General features: G+C 42.2%; 2 protein-coding genes across 2 annotated transcripts; one reads left to right on the top strand and one right to left on the bottom strand.

The window, feature by feature from the left end:
- The first annotated feature begins 806 nt into the window (after positions 1-806).
- On the top strand, positions 807-9934 carry rnf5 (ring finger protein 5). The gene is made up of 6 exons (XM_076105598.1): positions 807-1183; positions 6007-6025; positions 6911-7023; positions 7114-7171; positions 7276-7387; positions 7729-9934. Exons 1-6 carry the CDS (start codon positions 963-965, stop codon positions 7845-7847), a joined length of 642 nt encoding a protein of 213 aa, XP_075961713.1. The 5' UTR covers positions 807-962; the 3' UTR covers positions 7848-9934.
- Positions 9935-9945: 11 nt separating this feature from the next.
- On the bottom strand, positions 9946-24165 carry slc44a4 (solute carrier family 44 member 4). The gene is made up of 22 exons (XM_076105597.1): positions 23821-24165; positions 19304-19352; positions 19059-19132; positions 17581-17659; positions 17379-17478; positions 17144-17275; positions 15627-15687; positions 15243-15360; positions 14657-14740; positions 14299-14411; positions 14079-14201; positions 13516-13615; positions 13232-13324; positions 13003-13105; positions 12505-12764; positions 12190-12284; positions 11826-11929; positions 11605-11678; positions 11418-11488; positions 11238-11332; positions 11058-11142; positions 9946-10824 (listed from the first exon to the last, which is right to left on the bottom strand). Exons 1-22 carry the CDS (start codon positions 23858-23860, stop codon positions 10706-10708), a joined length of 2172 nt encoding a protein of 723 aa, XP_075961712.1. The 5' UTR covers positions 23861-24165; the 3' UTR covers positions 9946-10705.
- Positions 24166-24541: the final 376 nt, after the last annotated feature.

A 24541-nucleotide genomic window follows, 5' to 3' on the forward strand; every position in this document is an offset into this window, starting at 1 on the left:
GCCCAGATAGGGAGCGAGAAACTTTGCGAAGTTGGCGGAGGGATCGACGTGAAACAACTTCCGGTTTTCAAAATAAGATGACAACAAAGCGTATACAAATTGCATATGGAAATAATATGAATTGAATTATATTCAAGTATAAAACATGCTATCTGCATCTCATGAGTTAAAGGGAAAATACAACTAAATTGTGCGTGAAGTGTATTTATTCTTTGATTTGAGGGTTTCCCCCTGTTATTTCGGCATAGGTTATTCATGCAAAATTCACACAGTCTAGCAAAAATTGCGCTGATAACTGCATTTTATTAATAGATCTCTAGAAATAAAGATGCATTATTCAGCAGAGCAGAAGTAGTGTTACATACATAAGTGAGTACAAAAAAAGGTTTGGCAAGATATCACTTTGTATTTCACAGTTTGACTGTCAACTATGGTTCCATGCCCAGTATCTTGCAATGGACAGCAATGAAACGTTTCTTTGAAATGTGTTTAATGCAGTGAAAAAGTGTATGATGTTTTTGTTTTTAATTGCACCTGTAAGGTAAAACTGTTGTAGTGCAGGTGATACATGTTGATATTAAATGAGTCACAAGGTCACATTACATGGAAGTTATTGAAAAAATTGCATTAACCCCCCCCCCCCCCCCCCCCCAAAAAAAACAAAATAGTGATATAAAATAGAAGCACTAAAACCCTATGGAATATTGATTTTATCATAACAATAATTACCCATATGATTATTATTAGGGGCGGGTGTTTTTATTCTCCCCGCCCCTCGTCTGTGTTTTTCCCGGAAGCGGAAGTCCTCCTTCAGGTAGAGCGACAGCAGCAGCAGCCCGTAATATATCCATGCAGCAGGCTCGGTCCGGTGACACTTGTCGCCAGACAGCTAACTATAGCACGGGTCGGGCCCGGTTGGGTTGGACTGGTACGTTACCTTCCTCGCTCGTGCAGTAAACATTATGGCGGCCGCGGATCCCCGGTCCTCGAGTGACGGCGGGCCGGCCAGCAGAGGAGGATTCCCGGCCGGGGAGAGCAGCAACGACCGCGACGGGCCGGGCGGCAGCGGCGGAGGCGGCAGCAGCAGCGGGGAGGGCGAACGGGACCGAGCCACCTTCGAGTGCAACATTTGTTTGGACACTGCCAGGGACGCTGTCATCAGTATGTGCGGCCACTTGTTCTGGTACGAGACGAGGAGGCGGGGGGAGGGGGGGTAGTTGTGATGTGTGGAGGTGGTGGTTGTTTTTGTTTCTGTCCAGCTCTCCTGGTGTGTAGTTTTGCCGTCTGTGCGGCCTCCGTTTGCGTCAGTTTGATACATTTCACGGCGGAATTGCGCCCAATTAACAGTTAACAGTAGTTGGATTAAAACGGGCAAGATTGCGTGTGACACCTGGCTTGTCTCCCCGTCAGTGCGTTAGTGATGGATGAAGTGTGGCTGAACTCTAACCGTGTCTGCGGTCCTGCTGTCTCTGGTGAAGGCTGGTCGCTCACAACATTTGCATATTGCACATGAGATCTGATCTTGTTAAGTGGTTCAGCTCGAGCCTATGGTTTCATGTAGGTCAGAGGTGACACACCCTCCTGTGACACATTAACTTTCAGGTTAAACTGTCTGCTGATCATTTGCAGCTTTGAGGTCAGACATTCACAGCAGTCCAAAATGTTTGTTTTTTAAAAGTTTGTTGGAAAATATAAATCATTAAGACTTTTTCACAATGTTCTGTCAGTATACACTAAACCAGGGGTGTCCAAACTTTTTTCAAAGAGGGCCAGATTTGATAATGTGAAAATGCCCAAGGGCCAACAGTCCCTGCTGACATTATTTTAAACAATACAAGTAGCCTATACATACATTGTTATTTAATCATTTTATTTTCAATGACAGCAAATAGCAATGTAACCAAATGTAAGCATTCATGTATGAACACATCTCAACAACTATTCTGCCTTTCTTTCACATCTTGAAAGTCAGATAACACAAAGAACGAGCCATCTAAAAGCTAATTACATAGAAACCGATCAATATTCTCACCTCAAGACAATCTTAAATATGATTAGTGAGGGTAATGAAAAGTTGTCTCACATTTAAGTTCAACACACATGAAACAGGCTAACGAAACACATCAAGTTGTCTCTTAGTATCTGATGCTAGCTCTTCAGTGTTACGAGCCAGGCAAACATTAGCAAACACTCTTCTTCTCGGGGCAATTATGTTTTCTGCTATTTTCATAACAGTCTTTGATAAACTCACCTTCCGTAAAAGGTTTGTCATGTTTAGCAATTGCCATGGCCACTTGGTAGCTTACTTTGATGATGTTTTCATGTGAAAAGGACCGCTGCTGTGAGGCCAAGTTGTCTTGGAGTTGCTTCACTTTTCTAGCTCGGTCGCTCTCTGATAGCTTGTTGTAGCATTAGCATGTTTGGTCTCGTAGTGTCTCTTTACATTATATTTCTTAAACAAGGCAACAGTCTCATGACTAATTAGGCAGACACAGTTGTTTCGGTTTTCGGTGAAAAAAATATTGCGATCTCCACCTCTCCTGGAAGCCGCGGCCCTCATTATCGACTTTCCTTTTTTTACCTGCCGTAACATGACAGGTCAAGGGTCAGAGCCAATTTCAAACAGCCAGACAGTTACAGAGTGGTGCTGCCACCATGAGGTAAAAAGAGGAATTGCATGTTGCATTTGTATGATTTATTCATTCCGTTTTGACTGTGCTGGCGGGCCATAAATAATGCATTTTAAGACAGAAGGTGCGGGCCATATCAAATCTGACCTCGGGCCGTGATTGGCCCCCGGGCCGGACTTTGGACATGCCTGCACTAAACAATACAATGCATTGAGACAATGTCAGCCACAGCCCTAGTAAATCAAATGATGCTTTACAATGGAAGCTTTGACCAATACATTAATACAATGTATCAACCAATATCTGTTCAATCACGTTTTATTGACATTGGCGCCACTGATGTTACATGTCAGCCAATACGCAATAAGGGAATTGCAGTACAGGGATGCCAAAGATGCAGCAGGTTTTTAGGGATTTTAGAAACTGTACAGTTTGCCTACCTCAAAGCACTGACACGTTTATTTTTCCAATCATAAAATGTCCCGTACATACAGTTTAGTAGATTAATCAAAAGGGAAAGTAAGTGTAATCCAAGGTAGCACTTTAACTACGAGTCCCTTCTCCTATCTCTGTTTTCATCCAGACTTGCTCAACCTTCAAACCATTGTCTGTTTAACATCTACACATGCGCGCACAGCGACGCGTTTAAAGGCTCATTCGCGAGTGTTGATTGACGGCATTGCTCGCTCCCAGCCCGAGGCCAATGTGAGATTAGAGCCAAGAGATCGGGATTGGGGTCAAACCTCAAGGGCATTTATACAAATCAGTAGTAAAAGTCATGACGCAGAAGAACATATAAACCTCTCCTTACCCGTTAAAGACGTACGCCTAGCAGTTTTAAAAGATAAGTTTGGGTGTGCATTTGCTTTGGAAACAGGAATTGGGAGTTTCAGGAAGTAGGTAGCAGGATACTGCAGGTATTTATTACAGGGATCTGATCAGTGTCGAGGAACAGAGAAACTTCTCTATCCAGACCTAAAATAAAGATTAAAGTGAAGGACGGACAGTTGGATGAAAGGTGGACAGGTCAATGTGACAAAGTTCTGTCATCTACAGAGAAAAAAAAGGTGCCTTTTTCTTTTTTTAAAGTAATACAACTAACATTTCTTTACTAAACATATAGAGCAGTATGCTGGGCATGAAGGAAAAGACGACAGTGTTAATGAGTACACAAGACCACACTGTCTGAAGCCTTTTTATTAATGCAGGAATCTTAATATTGCCTGTTGATGTTTAGCGTTCGTTTCTTTGATATTCGATCACAGAACTTCCCCACAGTTACATGTGCGGTGGCGTTGAAGCTCCGGTGTTCGGGGAGCTGATGTAACTTAGTTGCCATGTTACTCGTCTCTCTCATCTTCTGATGAAACTGTGATGAAACTATCGGCAAGGAAGCAAGGCGTCGACGTCGGATCACCTGCTGCAACTTCAGATCAACATGCTACTACTACTCAATGTCAGATAAATTGTCTTTATTTACATTTGAATCTTTAACTATAAATCAGTCTGTCACATCGCCTACATTCAGTATTGGTGATGAGCTCAGTGTGTAAAAGCCTAAACATCCATCTGTTCAGCTTGTATCCAACTTTGACACCATGTATTGCTTTGGATCTTCGCAACCTTTGTTGCATTGCTCCACTAGTTCAGCCGCAGCAAAACTGCTTTTGCCTAAAAAAAATGCTCAAATAGCCTAAAGTTAGCACAAAAGTCTAAAAAAGTGAAACTGAGGTTGAGATCCCAATAATCGCCCTCCGTCATGTTTAAGCAAATCAGTTTTTTCTAATTGTAAGATGAATATCTTTTATTTTTGGCCAAAAACAATTGATTAGGAATTGTAAACTGCAGCCCAAAATGTAGGACAGTAGTTGCATGCAGCCGGACTCCTCCGTTGCTGCTGCTAACATTTCAAATAAGTCTGTTTTGCCTAAAACGACCGCACGGCATTGTGTACGGAAACATTACTGCAGTCTGTGTCTGTAAACGCACGATTAAGACCAGAGGGGAGTAGCTGGACGACAATCCACTGTCGGATTATGTTCTTATTTTAATGTGATGTTATGAAAATGAGACTTTAATGGCTCACGTAATGGAGTCTGTGCGTACAGTCTGCAGTCGGGCTTCACTGAATGGACGTTGAGCCTCTTATTGGAAACTAAGCAGTCATTTTCAGGTCACAGGAGCTCGGCTGTGCGTGTGGCCACATGTTGAATCACAGTTGAATGGGTTGTTATGTCTTTGTTTAACGGTTTGTAGACACAGGAATGCCATTCTCAGCTGTGATCTGGTAGCCGGCGTTACACGAATACTGTAGTGTGTGTGTGTGTGTGTGTGTGTGCGTGTGTGGAAAGCTGGCAGATTGGCAGTTTTTTTTTTAGCTTTATGGTTTGTTTGAAGCAATTAGTTTTTGAATGTTCTGTAGTTGTGACGTACTACAACGTGTTGAAAACAAGTCCGGCCTGTTCCGCTGCATAATATGAGTTGCGTTGCTGTTGAAGTTTATCTCACAAGAAATCTGACAAAAGCATTTTTAGAGACATTAAATACAGGGTGAAGTCAGATATTATGCATTTATACACAAGACCATTTAATGAAAAAAAACACAGAAATAGGTTTCCAGCTACATACTGTAATAAGCTCTGCTTACCTTGTGGGAATTTTTCTTTAGTGGCTGAACGCTAATTAACTGAGGTCTGAGGGCAAAACTAGACTTATTAATTCACACGTTTAATCTATGATGCAGGATTAAGTTATCCAGACATGTCATACTCAGTTTGGTAAAAGTAAAAAAAAAAAAAAAAAGACATACTATACTTTAGTTCGTCTATTGTTATTCTCAGCAAATACAAATTGGCATAACAAAAAATTTGAACTTTCCTTTTGCGTTTCAGTTTTCAGTACTTTTATGCAACTGTACTTCATTATTTCCCCCACTAATTAAAAAAAACAGTTCCAGACAGTAATCGGGACTAATTAATGCTTTCAACATTTCTTTGTACAGTTCGATTTTTGCAGGCAGTACAAAGTTGTAACGGTGTTGGAGCGAGAAATACTCACTGATGTGGCGGTTTTTTTTCTTCAAACCTGCATCCTGAACTCCCACAATGCAGCAGCAGGTCACACTGGCAACACTCTTGTCAAAGCGCTGACAACAGATGGAGCCAATTAATACCAACGATGGGGAGCGGGGACGAGTTCAATCAGCCACCTCGTTAGGAACAGGTGGTTCTGGCCAGCTGGGCTTCCGCAGGATAATCTGACCAGTTTCACGGCACTAAGAGTTCCCAAAAACAGACTTTACGGTTTAAGAAAAGATGAGAGAAAGGCTTTATCGTGAGAATGCACATTAATCTTTTGTTTGTCTCTGTCTCTACAGCTGGCCCTGTCTTCACCAAGTGAGTATTTCCTCTGTTATGTCACCCTTCTTTTTTTAAATGATACTCGTTAAATAGCCTCACAGGTGTTTTCAATACTCCGACAGATTAGTCTTCTACTCAGCTTGAAGTTATTCTGTTGATCAATTAAATGTTTGGCTCACTTTCCACGCAGACATTTTTCAGATTCTCCAGATTCTCAAATGTGAGGATTTTGTTTTTGTCCACTGTGGGCTTTTGTTCGTCGGTAAAAAATGTGAATATGCCACTCTCTGCTTTAGTTAATTGCAGCACCAAAAATAACTTGTTTTGAAGACATCATGGTTGTGGGAAATTGATGGGCATTTGACTGTTTTCTGATATCTTTTAATAGATTAAAAGATTAATTAAAAAGTGATCGGTGGATTAACCAATAATGACAATAACTCCATTGCATCAGCTCAATATTAAGCCCACCTCATCCACTTCCACAATTCAAGACTGATCAATACAGTTCTGTACCTGACCACACACTCCTGAGAGGAGGTCTCTGATCAGACACACTACGTGAAAACACGGCGTTGGCTGGATAGGGCCTTTTAACTGCAGCATGCGTTTGTGACGTAACCTCAGCATGGAAACTGCACCTGTCGGTTGACTTAGTGCAGATTAAGCTCGCTTATGCACTTAACGCCTCCGTTTACTGCAGCTTTCTCTCCGCCACGCTTTACGTTGCTCTCGGTGTAGCAGCGTGAGCGCCACACATATTCAAAGTGGGGATTAAAAAAATGATTGCAACCAATGGGTGTAAATTTACTCGCTGTTAATCTCTTGAAGTTTGAAGTGAACCCAGTATTTAGACAGTAGAAACGGGGGTTTATCTGATTTTGTTTGTGACGCTTTTCTTCCTCCTGTTGCTCCTCTCAGTGGTTGGAGACGCGGCCCAGCAGGCAGCAGTGTCCTGTGTGTAAAGCGGGCATCAGCAGAGAGAAAGTCATCCCACTGTACGGCAGAGGGAGCTCCAGCCAGGAGGACCCCAGGTACACAAAGCTTTGCCTCTGAGTGAACAGGATTTTCTGTAACAGCCTCACGGTTGCCTCATGATTATCGACATGTCTGTGGTTGTTCAGGTTGAAAACTCCACCTCGGCCTCCGGGACAGAGGACGGAGCCAGAAGGTCGAGGCGGGGTGAGTCGGTTCACATCTGCTGATTTAAGCTCATATTTACAATCTTCTCTTTTTTTTTTGTTTGTCCTGTTTTTCAAACTTGATCTGTTTTTTTTCCCTCTCAGATGTTTCAGGGTTTCGGGGACACCGGCTTTCACATGTCCTTTGGCATCGGCGCCTTCCCCTTCGGCTTCTTCACCACAGTCTTCAACGCCAACGACCCCTTTCACAGAGCAGGTAAACGCACAAAGATGCGTTGTTTTCTCTCTGGTTAGATGAGCAAACATCTTTCTTTCCAGGGTTAAAATCAATCCCAACGCTCTGATTGGCTGATGACCAGTTAAGGTGATTACACGAGGGTCTCCTACTGAAGCTGAATCATGGCCATCGTATAAATGTCAAAGTCTAATACTTAATGACCAAATTGAATTAGGTGAGCGCCGCATGAACCCTGTGATTTGGTAAAAAGCTCCTTCTAAACACATCTGTTGCCTTCAGGCGACACGATTAGAGTGCAGATGTAAACGCACCATCACCGGTGTGATAACCTTTCCCCCCCGTCTCTCCCTCCATGTCAGACCAGTATGCAGGTGATCACCAAGGCAACAGTAACCTCAACAACGGCAGTAACAACTGGCAAGACTCCCTCTTCCTGTTCGTGGCCATCTTCTTCTTCTTCTGGCTCCTGAGCGTGTGACGGAGACCCCGACGGGAGGGACGGACGAGTGGATCGAGGAGCGCAAAAAAAACCAACAACAAATAAATTTAGAAGCCCTCTCACACACTAAACTCAAGCCACAGACACACTCATTTTACATTTCCTAGCAGGTACTAACTTGGGAGAGAGCGTAGCATTGTGTTTGATCCCAAAACAAGGATATATATAGTATATATATTACATAAACTAATATTTGGATATCTCCTCCTGGCAAAGGCAGATTCTCTTTAGGATTCTTAGCCCCGCCCACCTGCTTCGTTGATTTTTGTTTATGCAAGAAACCCTGGTGAGTAGTGGTGCGTGAATCCCCAAATAAGTCATGTTGGCACCTGTAGATATATGCACACAGAAAACTAACTGTTGGGGTTCAGAGACAGTATTAAGCGATCGGAGTGACCTACGTAGAGGACTTTGTTTTTCTTTTTAAAGAGGTGGGTGGAGGATAATTCGGGGCAGTGACTAATTCTCTTTTGGTTTTTCACATTCCTCTTGAACGTTTAGTTCTTCAATAGAGAGAGGGAGGCAGGGGGGGTATGAGAACATAGTTGTTGCTATAGCAACTTTACCTTACCCTCAAAGGCCAAAGAGTAGCGGATCAGTCGATCAGTCGATTTTCGGCGGGGAGGTGAAAAATGTTATCACGTGGTGTTCCCGTTTTACAGTTTCGTCCTGAATTGAACAAGTAGTCCCAGAATGTGCGACTTTGACGGATAGAAACGGAACAGGCAGATGCATTTTTTTATATACATGTCTTAACGAAACCTGCCATCGCACTGTGAAGTCATTTGTAGACGAAGCTGTCCTTAAGATGGATGCGCGTGCTGGTGTTCAACCACTTGCTGTGTCTTTCCCTCACAAAGCTGTATGAACATGGACGGGTGAACCGTTAAAGGGCCCGTTTGGGAGATTTTCGCGTCGACACGAGCAACTCGAGAGTAAAAAGCAATCTGACACGCACACACACACACACACACACACAGTTTGGTAATTTCAGAGTAAACTGTCAAGAGAGAAGTTCTGGCAAATAAAGTAGCTCGATGAGATGCTACACACGCGGTGTAACGAGTGAGGAGAATCCTTTCAGTTAGTCGTGGAGGGGAAAAGGTCGGCACACGGAGAATTTACAGGAATGAACTTTTGTCACAGTTGATTTGTGTTTTTTTTTTTTCCTGACTGTATGCGTCTGTGTGTCCGAGTGAGTGTGTAAACATTATATATATTTGTATATATGAATATTGTAAAAGCTGTTTTGACGTGTTTTCTGAGTGGACGACTAGCCACAGAGAGGGCGATAGAGGACGATGATCAAATAGGCCTCGGGATGCTTTTGTAAAGCGAGAAATGATCTTATTCCTTGTTTTTCACTAATTCCTTCCTTTGGACTCAAAAGGCTCGCGGCCCAAACGAATAACGTCTGCCGACCTCTCCCGTTTAGATAAATGAATGTTATGAGCGCAAAGTTTGTCCTTCCCTGCTGATGTGATTTGATATGAGGATGTTTGCTCTCTCCTGAGTGCCATGGTGCGCGGTGCAGTGTCCCTTTTTACTGCACAAACTTTTTGAAGCAGTTGAGCGACTTAAAAACTAAAGTGACACAAGTTCATGTGGATATTTGACAAGTAAACCAGCAGCAAGTGCTTCTTACACTGCTTTCTAACGCAGATTTGTTTCAGTTTCAAACTTTTCAGCCCCCAAACAACAAGGACATTTATCCGATTTTTGCACACCTTTCTGGAGCAACAGAAGGCTTCATACGACTACAGTAGTACTCAAACACCTGTAAACACAACTTTGATGTGTAAAATCAGAATTCAGCTGAACTAGAGGTAACGAATCGGGTGTTTGGGTCACACCGGGGTGAGAGGTGACGGTCCTCTGTGGGATGGACAGCATGGCTGCTGGAGCTTATCATTTCTTGCATACTTGTCCGTTCAAGCTACACTTTGTATTATAAATCGTATGTGACACTAAAACAAGGGATGGAAGTCGTGATTGGACAGACTAAATCTGGAGCCATTGTGCAAAACCAAATGATGTAGGAGATTAAAACTTCATTAAAACGCTGACTTGTTTTCTGTCGTCACTTTCTGCATTTTAATATTATCAAAAGACTTGTCATCGGTTCATTTAATCTACAGAACAAAAAGTCATAATCTTTCATCTTCCTTTCAGTTACTGGAGGTTTTAAAAGATAAAATCACTGTTGACTTGCTTTTGTTTTGATATGGATAATCTAATAGATTAGAAAATGATATCAACCAAAATGTCTGTTTACATGAACTGGAGACTAAGGATGAGAAACATGAAGGGTTCAAGTGTAGCAATATCATCAATATTGTGGTAATACAAATGTTTAGTATTTATAAAACCTTTATTTATATACAAACTTATATGATGTATAGGAACTTTGTTTTGCAATCGTTGCATTTTCTTTGTGTTCCATCTGAAGAATCTCAGCCAACGGAACAGAAACAGTCTCACCTGCTTTAAAGGCCTTTAAACTGGATTAACTGACACATGATAAATCCCTCAAAAATGTCCAAAATCAAATGAACACAAACAAATATTTAAAATAACAGAATTATTTTAGGACCTTCAGTGAAATAAAAAGCCAAATAAAATAATTTTAACAAATGAAGAAATAAGTCATGTGAAGATACCGAGCAACTTAAGATGTCACATCCCCTGCATTCACATTCATTCTCTTTAATGTGTACAGTCATTAATACTACATGCACATACACAATAAAACAAGATTTAAAAAGTGCAAAATCAGCAAATTAGTTTTGGTCAACTTATTTGGAAAACAATGGAGTGTTAAAAGGTGAAAACGATCTTCAGTCCTTCCCTTTACCCTTTTTTGGTGCTTTGTTGGATTTGTTGAGGATCTTCATGAGGTTTTTGGACATGAAGTACGGCTTCTGCAGAGATCCATCGTTGCGCTCCAGGTCCTCCACTGAGAGAGGGGGAGACAAATTGAGTGAAGTGGTGAAACACACCATGTGTGCTTCTTGCATTGTTGTATCATTTCTTTAAAAAATGATCCAAGTTAAGTGTTGAGTGTCTTAACGCTGTTAACTAAACATTATTTGAGAATATTTGCGTGTTCAAAAATCTCCTCATGTTGGTCGTATTTCTGTGTCAATAACGTGAATGGGCCGTGCTTTTATAAACACTCGGTGAACTCACAGAAGCAGAGGAAGAGTGTATCGACACACATGTTGTACACACTGAAGAATCCATGAGCTATGAGGTAGCTACCAAACACCACCGTCTACAGAGAAGAAGAAACAAGGCAACAAAAAGAGATAAGACTAAGAGCAAACTTTGATTACTTTCAAAAATGGAGAAGAATCATTTGTAACTTACAATAATTGGCATCCAGTAGTAGTTGAGGGTTTCGGAGCGGAAGGTGTTGCCTGGTAGCAGTATTCTCCCAGAGAAGAAGAAGAAGGACAACACGCCTGGAACGAGATTGAGATGTCAGAGTCTCTTCTCTTCCCTGAACACATCTTTATTCATTTATTTGTCTTAGTTTGTATTCCTTACCCACTCCTGCGACCACCAGGAGCTTCCCAAAGAACAACAGCAGGTCTGTCACTTTATCGAGCACCACGACCCTGAGGGGACAAACAAATACCTTCATGTGATGAACAGGTCAGACGAAATGTAGCCAGCTAGCATTGACAACACGGACTGTAATCCCTTTAGTAGGAAACAAGACTTCACCACAAACCTCACGATATTTCTCATGAGCAGCATGAAAGCATTTCTGGCTGAGACGCAGAAGTTCTTCCCATAAATAGCAATCTGTCGAGAAAACAAAATCAAATCATTTTTTTGCAAAGCATGGTTGTTTTCCATTTGATAGTTCTAAGCTGCACAAATAGCTACACAACAACAATAACAATTCAAATGGGAGGGACCAACAGCTGTCCAATGACATGTTGTGCTTACCATGATGTACGCGTTCCTGTTGAGGAATTTGATGAACTTCTCCAGACACCAGAGGCAGCACTTCATGCAGCACAATATGAAACGTGCAAATGGATTCTGCGCCGCTGGAGACAGACCACCAAAACATGTTAACGAGCCCAACAACGTGTGGCACACACGTCAATCACTGAAACATGTCACGGGATTTATATATTAATACCATTAAGACTAAAAGTTGCTCTGAATAAAGTGCACTTTGATCCGTTGCCATGATTAAGACTTATTTAAACTAAAGCACAAAAACAAACCAAGCAGTGAGAACGTGTTCAGTATTCGTTAAAGTAACGCAGAAAGTGAAGATGAGATGAGAGTAGGTCAGTCTTACCTCTTGTTTTGTGGTCTATGTACTCCAGAATCATCCTCGCTATCTGCACTAGGGTCAGGATCAAAGCACCGAATGCCAAGGAGCCCACATGGTACCTGAAATGTACAAAACCAAAATGTCTGACTGTCTGGCTGAGGTCTGCTTCCCCAAAACTGTTATGTGCAGGTCTAATGCGTCCTCTAGAAGCCAGAGTGGATGACAAAGATCCAGAAACGGCTCCCTTTGGGAATGCAGGCATTCAGTTTTTTGGACACTTTTGAAAGAGATGGACACATTTATTCTTTGAACCAATGACACAGCAGCTCATTAGCCTACCTGAGCGAGCGTATGAAGCTGGCACTCAGGGGAAAGGTGGGGATGTCATCCGGTTTGGTGAAGGCCCAGTAGTAGGAGGCGAAGGCCCCCGCCAGCGTGCACTGCCCCAAGGCGATGACGAAGTTGACACACCAGAGGAAGGCCACCGCGTTGTAGATCTGCAGGTTGAAGAGGTTCCTCTGGAAGAGACCCTCCTCGTTGTATTTGATGAAGATGCAGCTGGCTGAGGGGCAGCCTGGGTAGTCAGACGAGTTGAAGTTCTGAGACGGGAGAGTGAGAGTGAGAGGGGGAAGTGGGCGAGAGGTGTGTGAGGGCATCAACAGTAGGATGACAGACAATCATTTTTATATTGGTACATCACAGTTGTGTAACTGGTGATTTGACAGCTGACAGCCAATTCCTTCTACTGGCTTATTCAACCAGATTGAACATTTGAGAGAAGTTTTCACTGTAGGTCACAATGTTCACCCACACTGAGTTCCCATCCTGCCCACTCACCTGAGGGTCACAGTTCACAGTGCCATTGATACTCTTACAGTCGTCAAGAGTGGAGTTTAGAGCCACCACTTTGTAGATCGGGCCTCCTGAGGTGGCCAAATATCTACGTTCATCAGTTTAAGCGAAGAACAGATTCTCTGGACGGTAGAAGTGATTGCAAAGTAAAAACAATACACACACAGAGTCATCTCAGAAACATTTAAACTATAGTCTAAAACTTAAAGGATACAAAGCGGTGGCGCTCCAGTAAGCGACACACACCAGCAGGAGAACAAAGGTGACCAAAGGGTACAGCAGAGAGGACATCATGTGACTGATTGCCCTGTTGGATATGAACACACACACTACAAGGTTATGCCAAGGCCTTTCTCTTCACGGAAAGATACAAAATGATGATAACAATAAATGAAACATGGAGCAGATAAGGCTGTAAATAAATCCCCTTTAAGATTAGCACATGGGTTGTGTTAAGTGTGTCATGAATGAGATGTAACGTGTGGCATCAGGACTCACTTGCTGGACTCCTGGATTAGGGCGATGGCGATGAGGATTCTTGTCCGCAAGAAGATGATGGTCAGGAGAATGATCCCCTCCCCCACAGATATGATTATCACTGAGGGGGGGGGGGGGGGGGGGGGGGGGGGGAGAAAAAACTGCTGTTTAACATTAACAAATATCCAACATGAACTACTAACATCAGTGTTGTCATTTATCAGACGCATTACACAATGTCATGAATCAACTGGTTATTAACGGGACATGTGACTCGTGCGTATACCAACAATGGTTTCATTGCATTTATTTTTGGATGTGGATAAAATTCAGTATTTATGGTGTCATAGGTTATCTCCCTTTTATACCTCTCATTTCCTCTGTTGTGTCAAAACATCAAAACATGGACAATACAGTATATTTATACAAGGGAGCTTTAATTACTAGTATACAGACATCTTTTTCTTCTTCGTTGTTCTGATCTTTGTATCCAGCAGCACAAACCTATTGCCCCTAAAAACTAAAGTAAAAAGACGAGACTGTCTCCACGTTTTGAGAAAAGATGTGTGATGCTTGTGACTCACAGAAGGCCAGCCAGGTCTCTTGGACTTGCAGGTAAACGTTGAAATTGGTGGTGAAGCCAATGTCACTGATGGTAGCAGAGGCTTGCTTGTAGTTATCATATTCCCAGTAGCAGTGCCATATACCTGCGAGAGAAACACACCAACAACTCAGAGGCTACTTTCGTCTAATCTAACATCTAATCTTGACAAAACAAATAAACTGCTCCGGGTGAGTGTTTACCATATGCCCCCGCACCCAGGACTCCTATGATGAGCACCCACACCATCACTGGAGCCGTGAACCTCAACAGCAACAGGAACAGCATACTGACCACCATGGCTATGAGCAGACCGCTGAGAGGGGAGATGAAACAGTTATGGAGTAAGAAAACAAACAAGGTGAAATATCAAAAGGATGAAGAGGTCAATGCATAAATTATCAAATTGTAAGACCAAAAGTTCCAATTAATCTCAAGAGTAATTTCTATCTGTATGTCAGCCAATAGGTGGCAGTGTGTGTGTGTGTGTGTGTGTGTGTGTGTGTGTGTGTGTGTGTGTGTGTGTGTGTGTGTGTGGTGTAGTTCGTCAAGGCAACTCACAGGAGAATCCACGGCCATGCCGACGCAAAATCCTCAAAGATGCGGATGCCAATGTCCCTGGCATTGAAGCCATTCAAGATGTCCCTGTTGAAGACAAAAACAAGGACGAGCTGCGTTCGGGACGGTTCTCGGAAAAACTGACAAAATGTGTTTATAAACAAACAAACGATGAAAAAAAGCTTCAATGCATCTCTAAAGCGCCTGTTGGAAGAAACAAAAGCAATGTAGTGGTAAAGGCTAGTGGGGTGCAATGAAGTGGTAACGACAGGCTAAAAAAGACAGAGCTAGAAAGAGTTTTTCTGCAAGTCCCAAGAGAGCGTTTTACATGGCCTCTAAGGCAACAAGAGCAACTACTACCAGCTGCTACTCTACAGCTCAACACAGAAACTCACGAAGCCACTGACCCTGTGCTGGTGATGAGGAGGAGGAGAAAGAAACAGGGTTATTAAAGAGTGTGTGTGTGTGTGTGTGTGTGTGTGTGTGTGTGTGTGTGTGTGTGTGTGTGTGTGTGTGCAGTTGTCTTTGATTCAAGAGCGGGTGCTGTAATTGAGAGTCATTTTGAGGCCAGGCATCCACGATATCTCACCCAGTGCCGTTCTTGATTAGGTCGACTGTGTCGTTGACTGAGGGTAATCCGGGAATATCGGAAAAGGCTGAAGGGATCCTCTCCAGTGCCGAGATGTCGGGCAAACACCTCCCCAGCACTGACGGTAGAGAAAATGAAATCAGCTTGAAACGCGCTGAATTACACTTTATTACAAAATCTCTAAGATACTGAGGATAACAAACCATCGTCCATTTATTATCCTTGGAAGTAAACAAAACATAACAGTGTAGTTCTCGCACATGAGCAGTTAAACCCTAATATTAAACAAGCAGCTGCATTTAACTCACGACCGGCCTTTACAGCAAATCATCAGACACAAATGAATATGAATATGATGTAGAGTATAGGAGCGCTTTCACTCACCAGAGATGGTGGGCATGTAGAAGAAAGGACACAGCTCGTTGTCCACAATCTCTTTAACAGTCTGAAAAAAATATTAACACGACATGAATGGATCAAAGTGTCAGGTTACTTTTGCTGATTATAATGCAGGCAATCTTTCATAAAACAAAACAATATTTCCTTTAGTATGAGAAATCAAAACAAATTTTTAGGGAGACGCACAAAGTTTACACATGGTAACAACAAAATACAGGTTTAGCGAGGCGGCGAGAGACGCTAAACGACAGGTGACTCTGCTTCTGTCTGGAGAGGTGTCAGGCAGATAAACAACTACAAGCCTATAGCCCCCCCACTCCATGAACGACCTCCGCCTAGCAAACGAGCTGAACCAGTTCTACTGTCGCTTTGATGGACAGTGGGACAGTGATACCCCCATCCCCCATGGCCCCATCCACCAGCTCCAGACCACCAGGTCCCCCTCCCCCAGCTCAGCAGGGGCCCATGCCTCTGTACCACCCATCACTCTCTCTCAGCTGCACGTGCCTGTCTCCACCTGCAAGTGGATCACAGACTTCCTGTCTTACAGGAAGCAGCGTGTGAAGCTGGGAAAACATGTCTCAGCCTCTCGGACCATCGGCACCGGTTCCCCCCCGAGGCTCCTCCCCTCTGCTCTTCTCCCTGTACACCAACAGCTGCACCTCCAGTCACCAGTCCGTCAAGCTCCTGAAGTTTGCGGATGACACCGCCCTCATTGGACTCATCTCTGGTGGAGATGAGTCCAATGAGGGTGGGAGATTGACCATCTGGTTAAATCTGAACAATTTAGAGCTCAACGCTCTAAAGACAGTGGAGATGGTTCTGGATTTCTGCTTCCTGAGGCAGCTGAAGAAATTTAACCTGCCAAAGACAATGATGGTGCACTTCTAGACTGCCATCAGTGAGTCCATCCTCTGCTCCTCCATCACGGTCTGGTACGCTGCAGCCACTGCCTTAGGACAAGGGCAGACTGCAGCGCATCATTCGCTCTGCTGAGAGGGTGATTGGCTGCAATCTGCCGTCCCTCCAAGACTTGTTCGCTTCAAGGGCCCTGAAGCGGGCAAGAAGGATTGTAGCCGACCCCTCTCACCCTGGACACAAACTGTTGGAGCCCCTCCCCCCTGGCAGGAGGCTGCGGTCCATCAGGACCAAGACCTCACGCCACATGAACAGTTTCTTCCCTTCTGCAGTTGGGTTCATAAACTAAGCCTGGGACCCCCACTGACTCTGTCTCTGACATCCCCGGGACAATTTCCTACCGTTACACCTGGCGCATCCTTTCTATGTTTCTATATTTAAATACACTTGCCACTTTTACAATATACTTGTTTTAAAGTACTGTTATCTGTTTGTTTGTCTACCATATTTTAAAATTATGTCTTGATTATTGCACTGTGCTCGTTGTTTACTGTTATGCACCATTCACCAAGTCAAATTCCTTGTATGTGTAACGTTGTTGGCAATAAACAGTTCTGATTGTGATTCTGAACATTGGAACTTACCTTTCTAGTATTTGCCAGGTCTATGGATGGCACACAGAGGCTTTGATTGAAAACGTCTGCTGGTTTTACGTTGGACAAATATGACGGTGCTGCCACAGCCCAAAACTCAGTGGGACAGTCAGCCACGCACACCTATAAGTGACGGAAAAAGATGATTATTTATGGGACACTGAGAAAAGTACGGTTACCAGTCCCGTATAATTAGAAACAACTAAAATCAAGTAGTCTTTTCTACCTGTGTTGTTGGACACTGGAAACCGTTAAGGGCAGTTGCCATAACGTTAACAGATGTGGCGCATTTGAGAATGTCAAAGTAGAATAGGTTGGGTCGGCCTCTGAGGGAGAGAAGGCAGGAAGAAAGAGTTGATTTTGAAATGCATATTCATTATACCTTGTACATGTAAAACATGATATGAAAAGGCAAAATATAGAATTACTCATTTGGTCCAATGCCACAGAACCATCCAGTGGAGTTTGTTGGATAAAGAACATGTCTTGGATCTCCAAAGAGCCAAGCTAATAGAAAACACACACACAAACACAAACACACACACACACACACACACACACACACACACACACACACACACACACACACACACAGAGAAAAGATAATATCAAGTTAATAACCCTCCTTTATGTCCATTTTCTGTTCGGCACTGCGATCTGGCCAAGAGGCAGCGACGGAAATCACTACACTGATGAATTTGCTAGAACGTAAATTCTGAATGAGATATTGAGTGTTGAGCGGACATATAAAGGGGTTTTTTTAAAGTTTTTTTTTTTGATACACAAGCCTGACAGGACGCACTTTAAAGTGCTGACTAACATCTCTCTTGGTCCTCCGAAGTTTGGTTTGATCAGACTTACTGTAAGTCGTAGTAGACAAAAGCATCTGCCAGATGAAAACAATGTATCATGTAAATGTGCTTGTATTGTTTCCTACTACTTACAGCAAATTAAACTTGTCTAACTAATGCTTCTGAACGGCCTCCATTGAAATAACGGAGTATTTGTGACGCACTCAGCCACTGACACACATATTGCTTATCGGGTTGTGTTGACTCGAGATAAGAGAGAGGGCCCTGAGTGCTGGAATGAGTTTGATGACAGGGCAATCAAAAAAGCAGCTGACTGGATGTTCACATGGAAATCAGCTGTTAAGTGATAATAATACTCCACATATAAACGTATTTTTGATGATGAGATGATGATGATGATGATAAATCAAAGTATAGGTAATGAGAATTACAATAGATGAATTCATTAATAAACACCGGAAGCATGGTGTTAGCTCTGGCCCAACTGTGGAGTGCTGGAGATGCAGCACAAAAAGAGTTAATATAATCAAAACCCTTTGAGACAAGCATCCAATGGAGGGATCAAATTAGCTTAGTGTGAGTTCAAAGAGACACACACACACACACACACACACACACACACACACACACGGTCAGTTTCTGAGGTTTCAATGGAGCAACCGAGTTTTGAAACTTTGACAGTTGTAACAGTGTTGTTACTTCGCTAGTTAGGATCTACATGAATCCAGGACGTCACCGTGGTAAAACCACAAACTGTCGCCTTTACACTTCAGTTTTTGTATCTATTAAACAAACTAGATCAAATGTGTTCATCGGTGAGCTTTGGAGGAGCTGGTCGGGGAATTTCGTTGGCTAGCTGTTTTCTCCTGTTCCCCAATTTTGGTGTTGAACTTACATTTCATATACAGTACAACGGATATACACGAGAGATCTCTTCTCATATAACTCTCAGCAAGGAACGCAAACTAACGCATCTCCCAAAATAAACGCTGACCTGTTCCTTGAACAATTGGAATAGCCCAGAGAGGAGGTGTTGGAAATCAATGACTGATTGTCTGGGGCGGACACAAAGGCTGTTGTCAGGTTACTCTCACCTAAAATCCCCACCGCTATGTAGCCGAGGAGGACCGCCATGAACAGGACGCAGCAGATGATATCGGTGCATCCTCTGAGGAAGGAAAGAGAGACGGCAACAGGTTCAAGTTAGCAGGCCGAGCTTTGCTTCGACGTTTGCCTCGGGGGGGTGAAATATGTGATTCTATCAGTCAACAGAAGCTCTGCAAACACAGACATTTTGAGGGATTATATGGAGTTAGTTTGGGAAATGGGACGGATTCACCTTTTCTTCATGGGTCCATTGAACATTGGGTCAAACTGAGCCGGTTCTCCTGGGAAAAGAAAACAACATCGGGTCGCTTTTAATGCAAAGCAAATGAATCACCGGCGTAATCGGCAACTTCTGTGTTTGGTTTCAGATAGATTATTACACATTAGTTTAGCTCGCTTTTATAACGTCACTTCAACTGCAATTCCCCCTCAAGGAAATGCCCTGCTGATTAAACCTTGAGTGCTGCACCTACGGAGATATGGGGAAGTTAGTGTGCGTTAAAAAAGTGATTGGGTTCATTTGTGTCCAGCGCTCACTTTGGTCATCTTCTTAAGAGTCAATGAATTACGCAGCAAGTGAACGAGGAAGTACTTTTCCAGACAAGAGAAAGAATCTTATATATTTATGGGTTGGTTACTCACAGCTTTACAATTAAATGAGCAGAACAGAGGTGCAGCTATTACAGGAAATACACGTCTTATTGTTCTTTCCTGGAACAGAGAGAGCAGAACAAACAAGCTGCTTTGCATGTGAACTAAAGAGAAGCTTGTTCCCGTTGGTTCCTTCGTGTGCTGAGAGAGTATACAGAGGAAAGGATCGGAGTTCAGGCACATGCATCGGCACAAGCAGCTCCGGCTTATTTTAATATCATTTGAATTCAAAGTCTTGGCTTTTGGAGGAGGGAGCGTGACAAGACGTTTAAATCATTTTAATGGGTTTGACAGTCAGAAAAACGTGTTTGAGGAGATCCCCAGCTAGAAAACATTCCTATAAATACAGCCTCAGTTAGCCTCTGTTGCATTATCCAGTCTGGCAGGGAAAACACAACAGACTACTTGGAGTATGTGATCACAAGAAGACATCACAGGGGAATCTGCATTCCTGTGCTCCAACACTAATAGAAAGCTAAAAGTGTTGAAATGTTGTGACTAAGAGCCCGAACGTACGACGTGGTAAAAAAAGTGTGCAGGTGCTAATTTGGTTAAGTGTTGGATTCCCATCTGATACATGCAAAATACTGACGTGCTTGCATAATTTGATTGGTCTGCAGAGACGGACGTTTAGCGAGGCAGCTCCCTGTGATCATTATTCTGAGTAGCTAAATGATCTCCACTGACTGAAACTTAAACACAGCCAGCACACTCTGGCATCAGGACTGCTGAGTAGGATGCAAATATACAAACAGGATGCAGTAAGTTTGAAGCTTTTCAGTCACCTGAACACACATTCACAGTAGGGCTTTAATAAACTTTGACACTGAGGCCAGGTAAATACAAAAACACTTCCACGGAGCAGTGGTAGAGTAAAGCAATAATTCCACGTCTTAGATAAAAAGTTCTCTCTTCAAACCAAACAGTAATACCTGATATGGATCTTATGTAAACAACAAGTGTAGGCCAATAGACAGCCACACAAAGGCCCTTGAATTTGACAGACCACACATCTCTATAAACATCGACGCCTCTGTGCTGCTTCCTAAACACCTCATGCGTGGGATATGAGAGAAATGACTCTGGGCAGTGATCAAATCTTCTCAACAAAGAAACCTGTTCATCGGCCTCTTGTGGTGCCGTGAGTATCAGATTTCAGCTCTGCTAGGACGCTGCTGTGTGTCTGAAGTAAATGAGAGAACATGGAAAAGGGCTCAGCGGGACTCTGTGTCATACAGTTAAAAAAAGGACATTTCATCTTTTATGCCCTCGTAAAAAGCTGGAGGAGAGCTTTAAACCTTTAGACCTTGAATCTCAGGCGGGGCGACCGTAAGACGATACGTGAGAGGACCATCACTGGACCTCGGTCTCTTATTTTACTTTGTACAAGTTGGTGACTCAACAGTGACTCAAAACATTCGTCATTTGGGGCAACAAATAGACGAATGTAATAATATTGTAACATGTGGTTTATTACACAAACCACCAGGTTGATTGGTAACCTGCAGTATACACAAGACTAACCCCGGGGGAAAGAAAGGTAGAAAAAGTTCTTTGTTACATAAAAAGAGTGTAGAATATGAGGGGAAGGGATGTATGCATTTAAAAGCGTGATTGATTTGATTGTCAAAGGTTTTATGTGGCTTTTGAATACTTCTATGGTTGAACAAGTCAAAGCCATGACAGCAGCAGAAAGGAGTTCTCATCATTAGAAACATTCAAAGAGAAAACAGAGTTATTTGCATAATAGATCAAGAAAAAGTAAAAATGCAAATTCCAACCATATTCAGTTTACTGTATGACACAGAAAAGTTTGTGAAGTTTGCTTGACAAATGACACTTAGTTGTTAACAACCAATCAGTCACCAAATACTCATTCATTGTTTGAGCTCTAATGGAGAGATTTGCTGAATCTGCAGCTGTCTGATAAATCTTTCCCCCTTGTCGCCTCGAGCAGCTTTAACAAACGTTCTGGTCAATGATTTGCAGCAACAAACCGTCACAAGTCACTGATTTCTCAACACCGAGTGTCTGCACATCTTCAACAGGAAAGCAGGTTGAAATGTGTAACTGCTCCAAACAAGAACCAAAACGCAGACATGTTGTACAATATAAAGGGCCTCACTTGATTTGGCAACAACAGGCAGTCTGAATTAGAAAGCCTTGCTGTGTTCAACAGAAGGATTTCTACTTCCTCGTGAAGGCTGCTAGGACAGGAACTAGCAGGAAGTGGATTAACGATTAGAAATGGTGATGAGTTTAGGCTTTTCTTTGTTGTTAACAGAGGCTGTCACCGTGATCAGTGGACTGTCAGCTCCGACACTTCTGTTGTCATCGCGTATTCTGATGTTTGCATGAGCTGTTTGAAGAGACGTGAAATCACATATTTACCTTCAGGGAGGGTTTGTTTACTGAGGTCTTTGACAAACCTCCCAGAGTGTCAACAGACGTGTGACTTTCTCGATATATCAAAAACCACAAAGAGTAAACAGGACCCAGAGAAACATCAATCTGCTGCGCACATGACAAAGACAGCTTTGACGTGTTTTTTTGGAAATATTTCAGCGGATTCAACTTTCTCTTCCGTGTGTTTTATGATACTGTAGTTCTCTTTCAGTTTGTTTACATCACAACACAGCAGCCATACAATGTAGCTGAGGCTTCATGAGCTGTATCAGAGCTGACACAATTAGTTCATCGACAGAAGAACAATTATGCAACTATTGTGGATATCAAATATGAATTTATGTCATTTTCAAGCAAGAATAAGTGAGGATTCCCTCCTCGTTTTAAATGATTGTAAATTGTAAATCTGTGGCTTTCGGACAAACTATTTCAAAATGTCACCTTGTGATGGGCATTTTTAACCAATTTCTTACCTGTTATAAATCAAACAATTCATAGAGAAAGAAGCTGGAAGATAAATGTAAAGCTGAAACCATAAATGAATTAAATTATGACAGAAAATGAATCTTCAGCAAATACTTTTATAATTATCAAATGATAAAATTTGTTGTTTTTTTAAAGCAAAATTAACAAAAATACTCAGATTCTAGTTTCACAATTGTCTATATTTTCAGGGTTAACAAATGGGATTTCTACCAGTTTGATACCTGAATATAAGATTATTAACTCACAACTAAAATAAAGAAAAACGTCTTTATTACTGGCTGACTATTCTAACCACAACAAAGCAACGTTGCACTTTATATTTCATGATAAGAAGTGCTGATTTGACAGCGTGGTTAATATAAAGCAGTGGTTCATAAACCTTTCTGACGTGTGACCATTAAAATGAATCAATGTGTACGTGTTACACGTTTCAGGCTTCATGTAGTCCTCCCAGGTAGAAATGAACCCAAACCAAAAGGTGATTATTGTTTGTTATTTTAAGGGTTTTTAGAGACCTGAAGTGGTGAAAAAATCCAATATTTTATAAGAAAAACAAAAGAAACAATAAAAAAACAAAAACTATAAAATATTTGTTTAATTTTTATCCTCTGAGATTACTCGGCAGCCAACTCAAAGCTTCATATTTATCTTAAACAGTTCTTCTTCTGTAGATCAGATGTCTGGGATGTTTTGGCTGAGCTATAACGCTATATTAAGACATAATGTAATAAGTAGTTAGTAAACCATTAAACCATGTTTATTGAGGATAAAGTTGGCACTCAGGTACACGCGCTGACTCACAAACATCGACAAGCCTACATTTGTCCTGAGGGAAAGATTTAATTTGGTCTCTTTGGTCTCTCATAGACTGTAACGTTGACTAGTAGCTGGATTTAATGAGGACAAATCTGTTATAAACACTATCGGCTGATAATTACCTGTGAAATGTAATATTACCGAGAGTAAAAGGAACAAACAGTAACGTATCCATTGTCAAAATAAAACGTTGGCGTTAGTCGTGAAAATAATTTGGTAAAATCAATTATTAGCCAAAAACACTTTTTATTGCGGCACAATTTTTGGAAGGAACTCAGTATGAGACAAAATATTAGCCAAATAGTTGTAACGTTAGCTTGAGTTAGCTAACGTGACATTATGTTTTAACAGTGAACCAACCCTCTGAGGAAACAGGTGATGTCAACTCACCATACTTGGAGTCCGGACTTGTCTCCTGTTTTTTCCCCATTGTCCGCCTTAAACCCAAACCTCCTGCTTGACTTCTACAACTCTGCTTCCTTTTCTTAAAGTTTTGATGGAAACGTTCGAGCAAAGAGCTAAAAGTGCGTCTAGAACGAGCTCCGCCGTGTCAGAGCGGCCATGGTAACTAAGTTTGGAAATCTTTTTCTTCCTGGCACTTGTAACTAGGCAGTGACGACGCGAGCGCACCTGCAGAGGGATGCGCACCTGCGCGTGCTATCAAAGGTAGTTTAAAAAAAAAGAGGAATCACTCTGATGTGATTGTAAAAACTTGAGGGTGAGAACGTTCCTCGTGGGCAAGGCTGCCTAATAACAGTGGTTACAAGTTTACTTTTGAGGTTGTACTTGTCCACCTTTAGTAGGCTACATTGTAAATTTAGATTAGTATCACAAACTATTAATCAAATAATACATCTTGATATCTTATATACTGCTACCCAGCAGTATATAAAGTATTTAAAATTTGCTCCAGCTTTACCAGCTGCAACATCAAAGTGATGTAGACATTAATGCATCAATCACTATAATCCAGTAATGTAATAAAACACATAAGTGAGATTTTGGATATTAGTACACATAACAGAATATAGTTATACTGTAGTATTGTTACTTTTACTTCAGTAAAATATGCAAATACTTCTTCCACAACTGCCACAGACTTATCAGGCGC

This window comes from Anarhichas minor, unplaced genomic scaffold, assembly GCF_050575085.1.
Source record: "Anarhichas minor isolate MPS153535 unplaced genomic scaffold, ASM5057508v1 ptg000033l, whole genome shotgun sequence".
In the NCBI taxonomy this organism is placed as follows: Eukaryota; Metazoa; Chordata; class Actinopteri; order Perciformes; family Anarhichadidae; genus Anarhichas; species Anarhichas minor.

Coding starts and splice junctions, on each gene's coding strand:
- rnf5 (XM_076105598.1), top strand. CDS start 963: ATGGCGGCCGCGGATCCCCGGTCCTCGAGTGACGGCGGGCCGGCCAGC. Junction 7,172..7,275: donor AGCCAGAAGGTCGAGGCGGG/GTGAGTCGGTTC, acceptor TTTCCCTCTCAG/ATGTTTCAGGGTTTCGGGGA. Junction 7,388..7,728: donor CGACCCCTTTCACAGAGCAG/GTAAACGCACAA, acceptor CCTCCATGTCAG/ACCAGTATGCAGGTGATCAC.
- slc44a4 (XM_076105597.1), bottom strand. CDS start 23,860: ATGGGGAAAAAACAGGAGACAAGTCCGGACTCCAAGTATG. Junction 17,660..19,058: donor CATAGCGGTGGGGATTTTAG/GTGAGAGTAACC, acceptor GTTTTCTATTAG/CTTGGCTCTTTGGAGATCCA. Junction 14,741..15,242: donor CTAATCAAGAACGGCACTGG/GTGAGATATCGT, acceptor TGTCTTCAACAG/GGACATCTTGAATGGCTTCA.